We start from the raw sequence: 19,403 nt of genomic DNA on the forward strand, positions 1-19,403 counted from the left end.
TTCTTATAGCCTACCACAGAGATTTATGTTATAAAGTACACCTAATTTTATTATGGGATTGCTGCTTTAAGTATAGTATTCTCTTTGTGCTTTCTTCCATGTGTGTACAGGAGCTTAGCACAACATTTTTTCAAAGTCTCGCTTTGGTCAGCTCATGCAATACTCAATAATAATACTGGTTCCTGACTGCTTTGATGATTTACTTACTTAGTTAATCTGTAAAAGTAGTCATGTAAGCTACAGCAACACAAATTTAATTACAGTGTTAATACATTCCAGTACAAGTATGCTAATGCGATAAATTCTTTATTCCTTATTTTTTTGCTTGCTGCCACATTAAACAGACTAGTTGAGTCTGGTTGCTAGGTTTCGTAAACAAGTGTTTTATTCTGGGTTGGTATGACAAAGCAACGTATCGTATGTTGGGAGGGTATGTTTGGAGGAAGTGCAGAGCAATAATGAACGGGACATACCCAGGAGCAGGTTAGGCTGGGGGGCAAAGCGGCATATGCCACCCTGGCGGTGCCATAGTGGGCTACCTTGGGCTGGGTCACTGGGCATTGTTTTCCTTTAAAGTGTTCCTAATAGGCTGCTGAGTCGAGTCTTGCCCCTTGGGCTAATATTTGCCAGGCGTCCCCTGGATATACCTTCCAAGTTTCCCAGCAGTTGGGACAGGGATCGGTCACCCAAGAATCGGGATTGTCGCCACTAAAATAGAACAAATAGGAGGCATGCTTTTGCAAACCAGACCAATCTCCATAGTGCCTTCCTTACCCGTCTTATATATATATATATATATATATATATATATATATGTACTGCATACTATACTATCTTGATTACCTGTAAAATAAATCATACTTTCTTTACTGGGAAATCTATCTTACAACTGATTAACAGCTGTGCTATGAGTATATCTGTTGTAGGTTAATATATCTTTTGAAGTTAGCACTTTTCCAGAAAGCTGCATAGTCTATTTCCATTTACAACCAAGACCTTACGGAGGTATAGTCTCTGGTAATAACGATTTATTGCCGTAAGACTATAATGTTTTATTCTGTCTAACAGTTTTCCCCCACATTCTGCATTATTTAACAATAAATAAAATTTTATTAGATGCCACAATAATATTTCTCACATTAATTAATAGTATTTTTCTGACACCAAAAAAATAAGGTGTAAACAAAGAACATTGTATTAAACAAACCACTTTCGATTTTTCCCGCCTTACAACTTTGGTTCTAAATCTAAATAGTTTTCATATGGAAAGTACCTTTAACATTCTAACACTTCTGAATAAATTGTGTGATAGGACAAAAAATAAACTATTATTATAATTTCTATTAGTTTGAGGGGCCTATTTATGAAAGACTTACAGAGGACTAAAAGACAGTTACATAAATAATGTGAAAATGGACATTTTCGCAGGATTGTAGCCAAATAGAGTAACAGGCTTATTTATTACTACTCTAATGCCGAAGATATCACTTTCATTTGCAGCCGCCACCTCTATAGAGAACTGGGGCAAGTTGACAAGTAGTAAAAAAAAAGTTTCGCTTTTTGCAGCTACCTCCATCTGAAGATGTTGGAAGTGTGGGTAAAAGACCATTTAGTCCACATGTGTACAGACAGCTGTGCCTGTCACAGAAAGGAAACATTGAACTAATCATTCTCACGTCTGACGGCTAAATGGCAGCTGGATTGCCCAATTAAAGACTACAGATAGTCAAGAAGAGACATGGGGCTAGATTTACTAAGCTGCAGGTTTCAATAAGTGGGGATGTTGCCTATAGTAACCAATCAGATTCTAGCTTTCATTTATTTAGTACTTTCTACAAAATGACAGCTAGAATCTGATTGGTTGCTATAGGCAACATCCCCACTTTTTCAAACCCGCAGCCTAGTAAATCTAGCCCATGGTGAATAAAAAAGGATGACACGTGAGGCAGGGACTACAAAGAGTGGCATAAGGGTACCAAAAATAACAGAAAAGAGGAGGAATAATGGTAAATGGATGGCATAATATAAATAAATGATAATCAATAATTAAATACATCATACTCAAATAATTCTGGGAAATACATTTTATTGTAGATATTAGCAAGTGGGGATCGAAAGAAACTGATGGAAAGACTGTTGTTCAATAATAAACCTGAGTAACTCTACTGGTAACTTTATTGCTCTCTGCTTTCAGGATAATAAATAAAGTCTTCCTTGATGGTGTCGAAGTCAGATAATTGGATGAAGTAAACCAAATTGATTAATATTGTTTTACCGTGTGATTATGATTAATACGCTAAGTGTAATGACGCAATCGCATGGGTTCATAACACACATTTACATTCGCACTTACACTTGTAAATAATACACATTTATTAAGGTTCCAATCCACATTTATTTATTAGTAAAATGTATTAGATTGTTTATTTATAGATAATACTATAGTAAAGCTATTTATGGTTCAGGTGTTTTAAAAGGTAAAGAGTTTGGTCTCATATTAAAGCTTATTTCACCAGCATTAACCCGGTGTGGACACAGTAGCGATCACATCTAGCGATCGCAAGATACAAGCAATATGAGATTAATACTCAAAAGTACTTTGTGTGTGGATCAGTTTGAACTGGTCATTCAGAGTGAAAACACGTGGACAATAGTTGGGGAAAGTTGCCCCTCACCCTTTGAAAGTATTAAATGAACTGACCTATGACCAGCAGGCAACTGGAATATCATTAACCCTGGACCAATGAAGACCTCACTAAGTGTTATCTGTATACATAGTGACATCATCAGTGTTTTTTCTATGCTTAAGCTACATATAAGCATGCTGGCCCCATTGTTCACTCTCTCTGATCCTGACTACATGTGACCATAACTGGGCCTGGGTGAAGCACTACTTAACATGTAATGTATTCAGGTTATGTTTATACTTTCCTGCTTGATTATAATATTGTGTATTGCTTGATTGTAACATCTTTTATGCATTATGATAGCTTGCTGTAAATCCTGCTATATTTTGCAATTAAATATCTTTGTGCGTTGGAACCACAACATTCGCATTGGACAATGTTTATTTGTAAGCGACAAAATGACTTTAATAATTGGATAAAGAAATGTTTAAAATATTTCTCTAAGTCCTACTCCCTCGTTACATTTTGGCATAGTCAGCAAGATACAAAAGACTCTGCCCCCTGGTCATCTAGCACAATAAGTGCTGTTGTGTCTCACCTACCTAAATGTGATGGGACTATTATGTTTTTAAATGCCTGGATTGATAAACTTAGACATACTGCTAGACTGTACCAGATCTCTAGAGAAGTTCAGGCTGAATTGGCCTCGGATGCATTAGCGGGTGATGCCATAATGACTATTCCAGTAAATTAAAGAGACATAGAGCTACACTCAGGGACATTGCTAAGATTCTAGAAGATATATCTGGGGAAATGTTATCTGCAGCAGTGTTACTCATTTTCAAAAAGACGCAGTGAATCCATACTTCAGTTTCCAAATCCCCTTGAAGAATTGACAGGGCACCTCCAAAAATTAAGGATGATCAGGAGCTGTACGCATTGGAGGAGGTGGATACATTGCTTTGGATTCTATTTATATTAGGCTTTTGCAACTTACTTGTTCCACAAATTGTAAAAGACAATGTGCAGATAGCGCTCTCATCTTTCATAATATTCAAACTGATGCTATTGACACAGAGAAAAAGACTCCAGTGTGTTTAACATCATTCAACAAGACAAGGTTTTATTTACAACTGAGAAAGCTGAGGCGGGTCAGGAATATATTCTGGAAAATGCAGGAAGACCTTAAAGAATCTGTGCTTATGATGAGGGAAGATACTGCGCAGATAAAACAGTATCTTCAACAACAGCAGTCTCGAAGACTGTGAGGTTCAACGCCATCAGTTGGTAGAGTGACAGCCCCACAATGTTGGAAGTATGGAGAAAGAGAACATTTAGTCCACTTGTGTACATACAATTGTGGAATAATAATGATATAATAATAATATATAGCCATTCAAGTTGGGGGCTTTGTACAAATGGAAATTGAGAAGAAAAAAACTGTTACACATTAACACTATAAAAAAAGATGTCGATAACAGATTCAAATTATTTAAAAAATGCTTTGGTCCAAACATTAATAAATTTAGGTTTTTAAAATATTGTTACATTTTTTATTTTTTATTTTTTATTTTATTTTTTTTATAATATTTTTTTTCCATATTAGTGTAACAGAAAGCCCAAATCTGGATTCTGGTAACCCAGGTCACACATGTACAAATCTGGAAAGACTGGACCGGCAACCCTTACTCGCCCAGGCCAGTATTGTAAGCTGATATAGATACCCGACTACCCTGGCAATATTAGGGGAGTTTTTATCGCCACAATAAACAAAATCATACTTATCGTTGGAGTAAGCAGCCTATTATTAAAGTGTCTACACAAGTGCTGTGCAGTTTGTTAGCACCAGATAAAAGATCTAGAAGTATGGCATTTTACCAGATGCCTTGTACAAGATGAACTTTGGATAGCATCCTTGTGGAAAGAAGAATATAGTCATGTGCTGGACTCTCTTCTATTTGTGAAGTTAATTTTATACTTGAAATATCCTTTAGTGAGTCACAAACAATGCACGATTTTTAGGCTTCAAGTCATGTAAGAAAACTGTTTCTACTGGAACCATCTTTAAAAAAAGTATATACAGAGATGATCCTGTTACAAAATGAGGAGGTGTCTGAATTTTTGACAGAGTAAAGTACATGCAATTAGGCTACTTTGGAGTATTTATACCATGGTATACAGTATATGTGAAAGAACAAAGAGTGCTTTAGCCGGGCCTATTTTTGCTTTCTGTAATCTATTAGTGTTGATAGTAAATATTGTTGGGGATAGCCGCCCTATCCTATGCTTTTGCAGCGATAGTAACAGGACGAATACGCTATAAAAAGTAAAGATTAATGCAATCAATATTTTATGTCAGGCAGGATCGGCATACGTAAGTCCGTATTCAACAAGGGACAGAGGTACAGGTACGTCTGTAGATGAATACGGGTCTAGGTCCGCTCTGCTCTGACAGACAATACACCGCAGGATACGTACAACACATATGTAGAATAGAAAGTCACCGAACAACGCACAGGAAAAAAAAAAACCTATTCAATTAATGTCACCTGTTAATAAAATAGACATTAATGACAAAACATTAGGGGGAAAAGGTTTTTTTTTTTGTAAACCCCCCCACCCATAAAATACATTTATTAGGATGTTATGAATGTTTACTGTACATAAAAGTAATTTTTACAGTTGCTATTGATTGCAAGCTCATGCTCTAGCATGTGTACACAGCTGTCATCACTATCACTCGGCACTTACCCCATACCTGTAGTTGGTGCAAGTGATATGACCAAAAACATGTATCTGTGAGTTGGCCAAAGCTTGAATCGGGTGCTGCTGCGTGTGCTCTAACTGTACGTTCAATACGTACATGCTTCCTTCCCCTCCCCACTCCATCTATCAAATCGTAGGTTATCGTAAGGGTCCTTTGCACTCCTAAGTGAATTGGACATTGTTCACTGGTATACGGTCCAGTTGTGGGCATGCGCAGTACAATTTTACGCAAAATACGGCACGTATCGGCAATCATGTTCCTTGATGATTCAGCCCATTATATCTACCATATCTTTGTTAAAAAGATGCTTTTTTAGATTTATCTATATTTTTAGCTCTAGAACTGGAAGCCTTCATGAATGCTCAGCGCTGCAAGGGCCTCCCGAGCGATAAGAAGTCTTCACTTAGCTGCCGCGGCGATAAGTAATTAGATTTACTACCAGTTCAAGTCTTTAATTAATATACCCTTGGAATGTTGTATGACTTCTGGGAGTGCCAACTGAAAATCAGGCTTTTGGGCCAAAGATTTACACAACGAGCATTCAGAACATGGTACAGCACAGTGTTGAGACAGAATTCCACCTACAGGCAGACTGTTTCACTATTATTGGCACTCATCAGTCAGTGGCGCACGCAGGGAGGGTTTCTGAGTCTCCAGAGACCCCCCTGCGCTAACTCAGTGCCCATCATATCGGCACTGTCCTATACAGCAGCCGCGGCGCTGTCAAAGAAGCGTCCGCGGCGGTGCTGTATTGTATACAGCACCGCCTCGGACGCTTCTTTGGCAGCGACGCAGCTGTTGTATAGGACAGCGCTGTCAAAACGGAGCATGCGCAGCAGCTCTCTCTCGTGGGTTTGGGGGTTTTTTTGGGTCGGGGGGGGGGGGGGACCAATGTTAGTAGATGAGCCCTGGAATGTTTATTTCTTAACCTGCGTTTATTTCTAGACTGTCTAATTTAGTGGTCAGGGCAAAAGTTTTCTGGATGTTTTAATTTCTGCTGATTCATTAGTGTACAGCTCATGGTCATGTTTCCCCTACTATGTGGTTAGAGATTTTTTTCCCTGTCTCAATGAAACCAGCCTATTATGTTTCTTTATACACCAATGCCTTCATCGTTCTGCTGCTATCGCAGTGTATATAATTGAACATAGTACATGCTGCCCAGGCAATGTGAAATTCACCTATCACATAGTCCTTTGTCCTCTTAGCCTATGGCTGTAGCATGCAAATTAGATGCTTATCAGCACTGGATGGATGACCTCAGAATTGTTAGCCTGAATAGATCAATCATCAATCAGGAACACATGATAAGTACATATTCAGCAGAGCAGCAGGAGAACCAGTGCAATTATACTGCAGCCAGTTATTAATGATTATCATTTTCAGGTCCGTGACTCCAGAGTGTCTACAATTTTAAACTGTGAAATTTTAATGCGCTTTTGATGTACAGAGCAGAGATCCCTTTATTAAACTGAATAGACGTATTACACATGTTCTTGACTTATTGTCAAACTGAAAAATCTCATAATGCTGGGTTGATATATTCATGAATATTTAATACCTGCCCAGCAAGATGGCAGCTGTCACTGACAAATCCTGGATCCTGACAAAACTGCAGGTAAACTTATAAAAAAATCAAGGTTGGATCTTGCGTCCATGGAGAAAATTTCTGCCTACTTGAAAAATAAGTGGTATATTTACTAAACTGTGGGTTTGAGAATGTGGAGATGTAGTCTATAGCAACCAATCAGATTCTAGCTTTCATTTATTTAGTACATTCTACAAAAATGACAGCTTAGAATCTGATTGGTTGCTATAGGCATATTTCCACTTTTTCAAACCTGCAATTTAGTAACTATACCCCTAAGACTCATAAATGCACTCAAATTTGGAGTCTGTGCTATTATTTCAACACCCCAAAACCCCCTTGCTAGCAGACTTTCAGATCTCCTTTGGTAAATGTCATGTGTTTACCTTAATAATTACATGATAAATTAAATAAATAAAAATTTAAATAAATTCTAATTAAAAATAATCATGTTTATATGGGGTGACTCTCATACGTGAACGACCACTCAGTTGAAACCTGTTATAACTGACTTAGGGATAACATTAAAGCAGAAGAAAAGACTATAACGTAATGTAAGACACACTTGATAGCAGAGTTTCAGGCTGTAGACAGAATGTAATTACCTTCCCATCCCTGGAGGATCTGTATATCTTCCAGCTACGTTACTCAGGACAGGCTTTACTGCTCTGGGTTTGTCCAGTGTTAGAACAAAGAATATTGATTCCAACAAGTAAGTGAGCCAACTAGGCACATTAGTACAAAATGATCTTCAGTCCAATACTGTAAAATCCATCAAAGTTGAAGCATCGTTTTTCATGGATTTTAGAGCATTGGAGTAAGGATAATTTTGTATTATTCTCTGCAGCTGGCCCAATTTTTTTAGAATTCAAAATGATGTGGACCTGTAGCCCGAAATCAGATGTGGCCATTACATTTACCCATCATTGGGATATTATGGTAACATACAGTACAATATAGGCAAACACATAGGGGGATATTTCTAAAAACTGGTGTAGAGGAAAAAGGTGGTTTTGCATATAGCACCCAATCAGATTCTACCGGGTATTTTACAGTTTAGAAAATGAATGCAGATTTAACACTTCTATTTTTATATCATCATCATCATCATCATCCTTTATTTATATAGCACCACTGATTCCGCATCAGTCCCTGCCCCATTGGAGCTTGCAGTCTAAATTCCCTAACACACACAGACAGACAGAGAGAGACTAGGTTCAATTTTGATAGCAGCCAATTAACCTACCAGTATGTTTTTGGAGTGTGGGAGGAAACCGGAGCACCTGGAGGAAACCCACGCAAACAGGGGGAGAACATACAAACTCCACACAGATAAGGCCATGGTCGGGAATTGAACTCATGACCCCAGCGCTGTGAGGCTAAAGTGCTAACCACTAGGCCACCGTGCTGCCCACATACCCTGTAGATTGTAAGCTTGTGATCAGGGCCCTCTTATCTCTCTCTCTGTTTGTTTTACACTAGTATTGGTTATTACTGTGTTTGCTCCTAATTGTAAAGTGCTATGGAATTTGCTGGCGCTATATAAATAAATATTGATGGCGATGGTGATGATGTTGATATACTTACATTGCTGCAAATGTGAATGTAATACTAATGAATAAGTGAAACTGGATATGTCAAATGATAATTTTCTAATAATCCCATAAAGGTGACTATTTACTAGTCTAATGGACCCAAGAAAACAATCTTTATCGTGTGGTTAGGTGTATTATGAAATGGTCATTTTACATAACAAGTTGGTTGAGTTTATGTATTAGAATTGCAGGTAAGATTGCAGATCTCTATATAAGGGGTAACATTTATATGTGTGTAACTATTTCTACTACTATTGAAAATGACGCTACAAAGAGAGGAGTGTGAACAAATGTTACTACTGTGAAAAAGTCAGAAATTGGCTGAGAAGTTGCTTTGTTGTCTCTTTTCTCCATTAATAGTTGACCAATTAACACCATTTGAATAACGTATTTATTTTTAATATACAATACATTATGATTGAGTTGGTTCCTCCCCAAAAGAGCTTACAATCTAGATTGGAGTTTGGTCACATAGAACACCAAGAGGCAAGGTATCAAGTACTGAAATTTTTATACAAGTTTATGAGTATAAAGTATATGTGTGGTTTTGTTTTTTTCCGGAACAGGCTCATGCTCGTGTCTGGCATCTCTACGACAAAAAATTCCGATCTCTGCAAAAAGGTCAAGTGTCCATAGCCCTGGCCTCTCATTGGGTAGACCCCGTGAACATGACTCAGTACGGCATCCACGAATGTCGGAAATCCCTGGATTTTGTACTGGGATGGTTTGCTCGGCCAATATTTATAGACGGGGATTATCCTCAGTCCATGAAGAACAACCTTTCTTCTGTTTTGCCTGACTTCACAGAAGAGGAGAAGAGGTTCAATAAAGGCACAGCTGACTTTTTTGCTCTTTCCTTTGGACCTATTCTGAGCTTTCAATTGTTGGATCCAGATATGAAGTTCCGACAGATGGAATCTGTGAATTTGCGGATGCTGCTGTATTGGATAGACATGGAATACAACAAACCACCAATATTTATTGTGGAGAACAGTTGGCTTATTGCAGCTTTTACTAAGAGGGAAGATGCAAAATATATGTATTATCTTAAGAAGTTTGTTATGGAAACATTAAAAGGTATGTAAAATGCAGACATTAACTATTCATTTTTAAAGGGATATAAAGTTTTCTTATTTTTTAATACTTTTCATTTTGAAATTAATCTGTACAGCCATAATAAATAAGTTGGCCCACACTGGATCATATTTGTCTGCCTTTCCTTGCAAATAATAGGTCATTTTTTCCATAGAAACGATAAATCAAATTTTATCCTTAACATACAAAAATTTAGTTATAAAAGATTTGGCTGCAATTTAATATATGAGTAACAAGTTTACTGGACTGAGAGCCTAAACGAAGAACAGGGAGGCACAAGAGAGCAGATAAGGGAGACAGTCGAAATGTAGAGTCCGGTATCTCTTCAATCATCACATGAATTTCCTTCCAGAATTTTGAGATCTTTGGACAGTGCCACCAGATATGGATACAATGACCTCTTAGCTCACATTCCCTCCAGCACAAGTGGGAAGTACATGTAAATATCCTATACAGTCTTGTGGGTACAAGATGCCATCTTGTTTATATTTTGCGTGAGTTTACTTTAATCAAAGTGGTGATAGAAGCCCTAGAGACCCTATCGCTAATTCTGCTCCATATGTCGGAGGCCCCGGGTCCCTTTCCCATTCAAGCTCCTGTCCCAACATAGGTTCTACAGGCAGCCCGGACTAAATGGTAGAGGACAGAAATCACACTCTTCCTGTGGCATTGTAATAACACATGCGCTCAGATAGAGTAATGGTCTCTAAACAGTTGCTGTCTAGGTAAGGACTGTAAGTAAGAGCATATTTGTGAATATTCAAAAAAATTAGATCCGGTATAAGTAGAAATATTTGTGATAAAAAATATTTGTTATTGTTTTTTTTATTAAGCCAAATGTCTCTAACCGTATTCAGTGGCCTGTTTATGACTCAGCAGTGATAAGAAATCTATTACTGCAATTCACAATAAAATTTTCGCATGCACATCTGTCTTGGGTCCAGATGTGCATGTGTGACAGCGCACGACTGCACAGTGGAACTGGAAGCACTTGGCAAGTATAAATAACCAACATATACAGAGGAATAAGTCTTAAACCTCTTAGCAGGCCAGGCAGAGCAAAGGCAGACCAAAGACATTAAATAATACTATTCTTTGGGGCATAGTCAATCGTTGGCGTTACATGTAAAAGTAACGCGGCGATTTTACGCGGTGAGCGTAAATACCGTTATTACGGTACCTTTCACGCTGGATTTCAGTTCGCGGCTCAGGGAGCTGCGAGCTGAAATCCGGCTTAGTATTACCGTAATGACAGTAATATTTTTAACGCTGCGGGAAATTCAAACAATTGAATATGCCCCTATAAGTTTGCTATGTCCTTTAATTTTATACAATATAGTTACTGGTATCTGATGTTTCAAAATATGCCGTTTAGAGACAGTAGTGTACAAATTAACTATGAAAGGTGTTGGATAATAATATATTGTTGTCTTTTCAAGAAAGATGCAGCTTTCTATTGGAAGCAAAACAAGGAATGCAAGTGTTTTTCTAAAATTAATATTGTTTTCAATGTAATCTTTCTTGATCTGAATCATTTTCAGCAATTAGAACGGATGGAGTAAACGTTATTGGATACACCGCCTGGTCTCTTATGGATGGGTTTGAGTGGCACAGAGAGTACAAGATCAGACGTGGGCTGTTTTATGTTGATTTTACAAGTTACAACAAAAAGCTGATGCCTAAATCCTCAGCCTTGTTTTATCAGCAACTCATTAAGAAAAATGGTTTCCCACCATTATTGGAGAATCAACCAGTCCAAGGAACATTTCCCTGCAATTTTGCTTGGGGGATTACTGCATGCACAATAGAGGTAATACAGCTTCTTAAATAAATTTATATGTCCTTTAATTTTTTTGATAGGTGTACTATGTAATATTAAAGTGGGGCATCATAACTGAATCTGGGGGAATCACATTCATGCATATTATTTTATGGAAAACAAGATTTCAGATTATACTTTCAATAGAATCCCTATTACACCTTCCAGGACCATTGTATTTGTGAAAATGCATTTGGAGGTATATTTCTAATGCAATCTAAGCTTTCAAATGAATAACAGTGAGACATAGTAAATAATACACAACCAGTGTCTCATCATTCCCATGGTTTAGTTAAGACATAAATTTAGTTAAACTGAACAGATTGGGTTGGGTGGCTTAGCTGCTGAGATGGCCGGAAGTTTTCTTTGAGAGCTCTGGTACCTTCTCACTTCAGATTGGATTTAATCCTCCTATACTCATCTGTAAACTATACTGGCTCACGGCATGACAAAGAACTACTTGCCCAGACGATTGAGCCCACCTTCTTGCTCCAAGTACTCAATGAGGACTCTGTTGAATGCTGTTCCCCCCGGAGCTTCATAATAGCACATTGCACTGTTCGTGCACCTCGTATTCACCTAAGTTTCATTTGGCATACGGAACGTCTTTTAACCGGAACCTTACACCACAGTTTCCGCCTTGCTCTCATTGAATTTTTAATGAAACATCTGATAATCAGCATGGTCGTCACACATCGGGATCTTAGCCGCACTTACCACATCCGCTGCTGTCATATCACAGCTACCTGGGTTTCTTTCAGCCCTCCTGGAGCTGGGCTGAACCTTCTAACTTCAGCCCTGCTCCAGGAGGTTCATCTTAAAACAATTAACAGAACCTACATATCCCAGTCTAGGCACCGGTATACGGTGGAGGGGGAGATGGGGAAGTGCCCAAAGTGTAAGATGTAGCAAGTATATTCATTACACAACTTCTGGAATGGAAAGAACATCAATCAATTTTGGAACGAAGTTGTAAAGTTTATTAACACCATCTTCAAAATCCATAACACCAGAGATCTGGAATTTGCCAACTTTGACCATTGGAAAAATGAGTTGTCATACTCTGTGTTGTGGGCATCCCCGGCCCCAATTCTCCTAGGCACATTCCAAGTCAACTCGCTAGACATACTTTGCCTGGATAGGAGGGCCACCCTCCCAGACATAGATAAAGGAGTGGTAAAATTCCACAAAAAATAGGGATAATACGTATCTTGACTCTCTAGATTAAGATGTACAAATTAATGTTATGAAGCTGTTGGAATCAACCGAGTGGTACCTGCTCACACAAACTGAATAATGTATAGTCTTATGAATCCCACAGTCAGCAACCGATAACCCCTATATATGCTGGATGTGTTTTACCATTAGCAGCCACCTTTCCTGGAACCAAACTGTTAACTGGTACTTGGATGCCCCCTGGACTTGATGCCAGTAGTATGTAGTTGTTTAGCAGTTGTGAGTGAGGTAGAGTAAGGGAAACTCACAGCTATGGTACAAATCGCAGACAAAACAAGACAAACAGGACACAAAAGAGAATGGTGAATTGGCAAGCCAGGTCAGAGGACAGGAGAGGTACACAAAGTCAATAAACAGGCCAAGAGGCATACAGAGATCCAACAGCAATGTCCAGTAAACAAAGCCAAGGTCAAACTCAGTGAATCCAGCAGCAGAAGATATGCCAATCTATACAGACTATAGATACAGAAATTAGCCTAGGTAAACCTAACACCAGCAAGACAATAATGGTAATGAGTGTATTTATGTAGGTCCTGGTCAATCAGGTGCTGAGAATAAATCATGTGAGCAGAGAGTATTGACTGCTCAGCTGCTGGATAATGAGCAGTGATGAGTCTAGCAAGAGCTGATAATCAGCTGCAATGGGGAATCCTGGTCAGCAGCTCAGGAAGCAGAGTGAGTAAGGTGCTCAGCAACAGACACACAACAACTCTGATATTCAGCAAACTCTGGAATGGATTTCTGAGACAAAAGAGCAGCAAAACAAAACACAGAGCAGCAAAAACATAACACATAGCATAACTTTATTCTCCACTCGGTAGCTTTCTGCCAGCTGTGGTCACCTTGCTTTGCCCCCCCCCTCCCCTCGGTGCACTAAACTCTTAGCAACCAACTAGATTTTTACTCAGTGTCTTCTAGACAAATAAAAGAGACATTATTAAACTAAATGGCTTTGATTCTTTATTGTTGTTTAACTTTAATTTCCTTTTGTTTTGTATTTTATTACTTTAATATATTTATATATATATATATATATATATATATATATATATATATATATATATATATATAAACATATGTTTTTTTCCATGATTCTCACAATGATATATACTTATGTAATGGAGTTGGAAAGGAAACCTATCAACGTCAATGATTTGATATCCATGACATTGTATACAAACTTATTGCATATTTTATGTATTCTTTGCTTCTATTGTTTTTATACTTTTGTATTTTATACAGTAAAATAATGAACAAATTTTAGCAGAAGTCTGTGATAGGATGGGCTCTGTACAGGCATTTGTACCATGCTCAATACCAGATGGACCTTTACTACCATAAAATTAGGCATGGGAGAAATTTACTAACCTGACATTTTTCACAATTTACTATGCAGCAGTTTGGATGGTGAAAACTCAAACTGATGGCGGTTTGAAAAGTCTCAAACTGTATGCAGTTTAGGTAAAACCGCCTAAATTCACAGGGGTTCTTATAAAGGGGACAATTAGGCACATCTATGCAAAACAAAATACTCTTTGAACATTGCATGTTTTGGGGCTGGTATAAACCCACCTGCAACATTTGCTGAATACATTACACTTTCGTAAGTTCTTTAGGACTTTTTAGCCATCTAAAAGTCTAAAACCAGTTTAATCTGTTAATAGAACTTTCTTCTGTGCTGTTGTATAGCTATTTATAGTATTTTTTTCCCTTGCAGATTGACACAACACCGTCCCAGTTCAATGACCCAAGTGTCTATATATGGGACATGAATAAGACTAAGGGCCTTACTAAAGTGGAGGGCCTCAAAGCACGAAAAAGAAAAATCCATTGTGCTGACTATGCTTCTATTAGGCTTCAAGTATCTATGCTACGCAAAACAAACATCTCCCATTTTTATTTCTCACTGAAATGGACTTCTATCCTTCCTCATGGCAACACTTCTCAGATAAACCACAACATTTTACACTATTACCAGTGTTTCCTCAATGAACTCATCCGAGTCAATATTACACCAGTGGTTGCTCTATGGCAACCAATGGCTGAGAACCAGGGAATACCTTTGAAGCTCTTTACAATGGGTGGATGGAAGGACATTCAAACTGTCCACGCTTTCATTGAGTATGCCAGGCTCTGTTTTAAGGAGCTTGGAAAATATGTGGGCATCTGGATAACTATGCACGAGCCCCCAGTGAGGAATCTCACCTCAGGCGCAGTCCACAACCTTCTGAAGGCCCACGCATCAGCTTGGCACCTGTATGACAGAGAATTCCGAAAATCACAAAAAGGAAAAATCTCTTTGGCTCTTCATGCTGATTGGGTGGAACCAGCTTCTCCCTTTTCTAGGAATGATAACAACACCAGCGAGAGGTTTTTAGAATTTGAGATTGGTCGACTAGCAGAGCCAATATTTCTGAGCGGGGACTATCCCAAAGTGATGCGTGAATGGCTAGGCCAGAGGAACAGTCCTCATATGTTTGACTTTCATTTGCCATATTTTACGGAAAGTGAAAAGCGCATGATCCAAGGGACGTTTGACTTTTTTGCTCTGACCCATTACACTACTGAACTTGTGCACTGGGAGGTGGAGGACACCGTGAGATATGATTATGTCCTTGAAGTCCAATTTATCACAGATAGTACTTTCTTACACTCTCCGCACAAGTATGCTGTGGTTCCCTGGGGACTGCGAAAGATCTTAAACTGGATAAAATCCAAGTATGGCAATATCCCAATTTACGTACTAGGAAATGGAATCGACGATGGAAAACTGGAAGATAATTTAAGGGTCTATTACATGCAGCACTACATTAACGAAGCATTAAAAGGTAAAAAAAAAGTTTAAAACATTTTTTTTTTAGTTGTTTGGATAAATTATAATTTTCTAACACACACGTTAATCACTACCTACATCCTTAACTTTTCATGTTACAGGTACTGAGAGTAAGTTACCCTAAAGCTTCTTGCTATTGAATTGCTATACAAGAAGTATGTATGGGTACCATCCATCTTCCCTGTATTTTGTATAGTAAAAAGAGTAGGTGGAACGACTTTTCTAAAAATATATATTTTAGATTAAGAACAGTTTACATGTGCAGTTAGGCTATGTTTTTTCTGTTGCGGAAGCCACAAGTATAAGTCACTGGGAATATGTAAAACCATGAAAAATTAGGATTGCCTAATAAAACGTGTGGATGTAATCTGCAACCGTTTGTAAACACACTAAAGCAGAAGCACATCCCGCGTGATCCTGTCTCAGTGGACATTGGAGCAGTTCCCGTCATGTTTACAGAATTATGTATGAAATGAAAAAAATATTTAGAGCTGCAATTTAACATTATTTTATCAATAAGCTGCCAGGGTGAGTACTATACAGATCAATATGGTTACTTATCTCTCTGGATCCTCCTTTGCTGCTGTTGGATGGCTCATGCATGAAACCGGAAGCCCACTGGAAAAACCAAGCGGCAGAGCAGAGAACTCTGTAATGAGCTCTGTCGTCTGACCACTGACACCGACATCTAATTGACTCCCCAGAATTTAAACTTATTCAGAGGGGAACTTATCAGTTCCTGTCTGACCATTCAGCAGCAGGTGCAGGGCTCTGTATGTAAGTACTCAGAGGGATACTGATGTGTGAACTGAATGGCCACCTGCGTGAGTGAGGGGGAGATTGGAGAATGATGAGAGGGGGTTTATGGACGAAGGATTAATGATTGATGGACGATGAGGGTTTTATCTTGGGATATGTAGATTGCACATCATGATGAAAATAACTTTACTCATCAGTACCTGCCCCAGAGCAGCTTATAGTCTAATTTCCCTAAAACATCTGAGAAAAATTTAGAAGCCAATTAAACTGTTGGAATAAAACCTACATAAACATGTGTAAAACATACCAACTCCACGCAGCTCATGCATCGGAATCAAACCCAGTGTTGTAAGGCAGTAATTCAGTGATAGGCAACAGGCTGTATACAGCCCTCCAGGACTTTACCTGCAGCCCCCACATCATTCCTGCTTTGAAGGTATGTTCATTGGCTGTTATAAAATTGACCTTAGTCTCTCTCTAAGGTCAGGGACTGATGTGAGTGAGTTCTCTGTACAGCGCTGCTGAATCAGTGGCGCTATATAAATGATGATGATGATGGTAGTCAATTCATTTGTGATATCTTGTAACCCTTGTTTATCCTACATTAAAATGTTTGCTGATATGTTATTACAGATAGGTGCCTCTTTCTTTTTTGTAAATGTTTTGTTTTACTTATCAGTGAGTTTAAGGGTAATGTGCCGTCCTTTAGAAGGTCCATGCAGCCACTATAGTGTACCGGGTCGCCTCCCAGTACAGAAATGTTAGCCACTTTGCTGACATAGGTGACTTTTGTATTTTATGGCCAGTAAAAAGGACTAGCCAGGTTACGCATGTGCATATTCCCCCCAGACTGGCCCGGCGAGGTGGTGCGTTAACCCTTTCTGCTCCTGGCCAGTATCACCAAAGCAGCTTAGTATCGGACGGCTGCCTCGGTAGAATGTCCACCTTATAAATAAATTGAACCCCAACTATGATATTTCACCTAAGCTCTGCCAGGGGATAATTATGGAACATACACCTCATACATGGAGGGATAACTATTTCAAATATGGCTCTAAATTGAAATGAAGTAGACCCATATGGTATAAATGCATTTAAGGATAAGTTGGATATTTGTGCAACTTCAAAACAGTACTGCAATCTTCCTAAGTGTATTTCAATATATGAAGTTGGGTAACAATGTTTTATGTACATCTCTTTCAGCAACCTTGATAGATGGAGTGGATCTCCGTGGATACTTTGCTTATTCTTTCACTGACAAGATGGATCCCCAGTTCGGCTTGTTCAAATACGTCGCCAATAAGTACGAGTCTAAAATTTCAAAGAAGGTGTACAAAAAAATCATAGACAATAATGGATTTCCGGGTGTAGAAGCGCCTCCCACCCTCTGTCCAGAGGAGATTTTTGAGTGCTCAGATTGCCACTTTTTTCAGACTAGAAAATATCTGCTTGCTTTCGTGGCCTTCATATGTTTTAGTTTTATTATCTCTGTCTTTATGATCACATATTATTCAAAAAAAGGCAAAAGGAGATATAAGTAGTTAAAAAAGCCCCAGAAATCTTATTAGGAAGAGTTTATGGGGAGAAGACCCTGGGCTATGAGTGGTGATGGTGGATAGGTGCTAACTCTGCCTTTGTGGTCACCAACACCAGCAGTCTTTGATTTCACCACAAACACCTCCTGTGGAAAGTGTGGCTAATGATTGCCAAAGCTGGCTAGGAGAGCCCGAAATATTTTGCACAGTCATATAGAAGTATCTCTAAAGATTAGTGCTTTTTTTGCACTGTATAATACTGTGAATCAATGTATAGAAGAGAACCATGCAATTGATGTAAAGTATGCTTTGTAGAGCTCTATTTTCTAATATGCTTTATACTGTTTAGAACTTTCCTAGAAATTTTGTGTAATTCTAAGTCCTATATAATAAATGCAGACTTCAATACTCAGGACATAACAAAACTAAACCGTTCATGAACACAAATTAAGTTGTTTTTCTTTGCTAAGCTAGTACTGTCCTGATCAGTCTGCTGCCTGAGGATACATGTTTATTAGTAGTGTAGTCCTTTGCCAGAAATGACTATTAATATTCAATATTACATCTAATGGTACCACATATCAAGGTTGACTGGTAAGTGTAGGAGGAACTGATTTTTATGTTGGTTTATTAAAGAGGCCAAACACAGAAGATATTTACAGATGCCTTTGCTGAAAGACAGGTATATTTACTAAACTGCAGTTTTGAAAAAGAGGAGTTGTTGCCTATAGCAACCAATCAGATTCTAACTGTCATTTTGTAGAATGTACTAAGTAAATGAGAACTAGAATCTGATTGGTTGCTATAGGCAACAACTCCGCTTTTTCAAACCCGCAGTACAGTAAACATATCCCCTAGATAGGTATTTCTCTTTTTCTCTGCTTTTTGATGTTGGATTATATTTCTTAATTTGAGCTGTCATTTTTTGGCTGTGTGAAAGAGCTACTCCTATCTTGGCTTGTTCTCAAATAAGTCATCATAATGGTTGTAATTAGAGTTAAAGGGTCTCATACTTTCCATCTGTCTTTGTACCTCGTTTGTCCTGATTTAGCTACCTGTAGTATCTTCTATCCACCTTTCTAATCCAGCCCTGCTGGCCTTTCATGTTTATGTTAAAGTCCATCTCACAGACGTGGGTGAGACTAATCTTAAACCTAGTGGTGAAGTTGAAATATCTTTCAGTTGATGGCTGAGTCTCCCAAAGTACAAGTTTACTTTGGCAATTTATTGTATAGTCTCAGTAAAAACATTAGTGTTAATAGAGTAAAAGCTTCCGGAATAACTGGATAACTTGATAACTGTTTATTCTGGGTTGCCTCAGGTGTAATAGTAGATTTATTGTACACATAGATTTCCTCTGTAAGACTCCTTTCTGTGCTGCAGTGAATGTTTGTGCCGACTTGATCCAATGTGTTTGGTGATTTAGGCACATAGTAGTGGTTCCAACACCATGTAACAATGTACTGAAATTATCAAAAAGAGGCTAAACCTCTGAGGAAGTACTTTGTAAGGTGTGAAACTAGTAAGACCTTTTGACCATACCAGTGTC

At 38.3% G+C, this 19,403-nt stretch overlaps 1 protein-coding gene across 1 annotated transcript in view; it reads left to right on the plus strand.

Moving 5' to 3' along the window:
• Positions 1-18,564, plus strand: part of KL (klotho) — a 46,000-nt gene extending 27,436 nt beyond the window's left edge. The window contains exons 2-5 of the mRNA XM_075197952.1: positions 9,144-9,654; positions 11,214-11,482; positions 14,445-15,555; positions 17,523-18,564. Coding sequence (XP_075054053.1) covers positions 9,144-9,654; positions 11,214-11,482; positions 14,445-15,555; positions 17,523-17,860 — 2,229 coding nt within the window. The 3' untranslated portion in view covers positions 17,861-18,564. The remainder of the gene's footprint in view (positions 1-9,143; positions 9,655-11,213; positions 11,483-14,444; positions 15,556-17,522) is intronic.
• Positions 18,565-19,403: the final 839 nt, after the last annotated feature.

Source organism: Mixophyes fleayi, chromosome 2 (genome assembly GCF_038048845.1).
Source record: "Mixophyes fleayi isolate aMixFle1 chromosome 2, aMixFle1.hap1, whole genome shotgun sequence".
NCBI lineage: Eukaryota > Metazoa > Chordata > Amphibia > Anura > Limnodynastidae > Mixophyes > Mixophyes fleayi.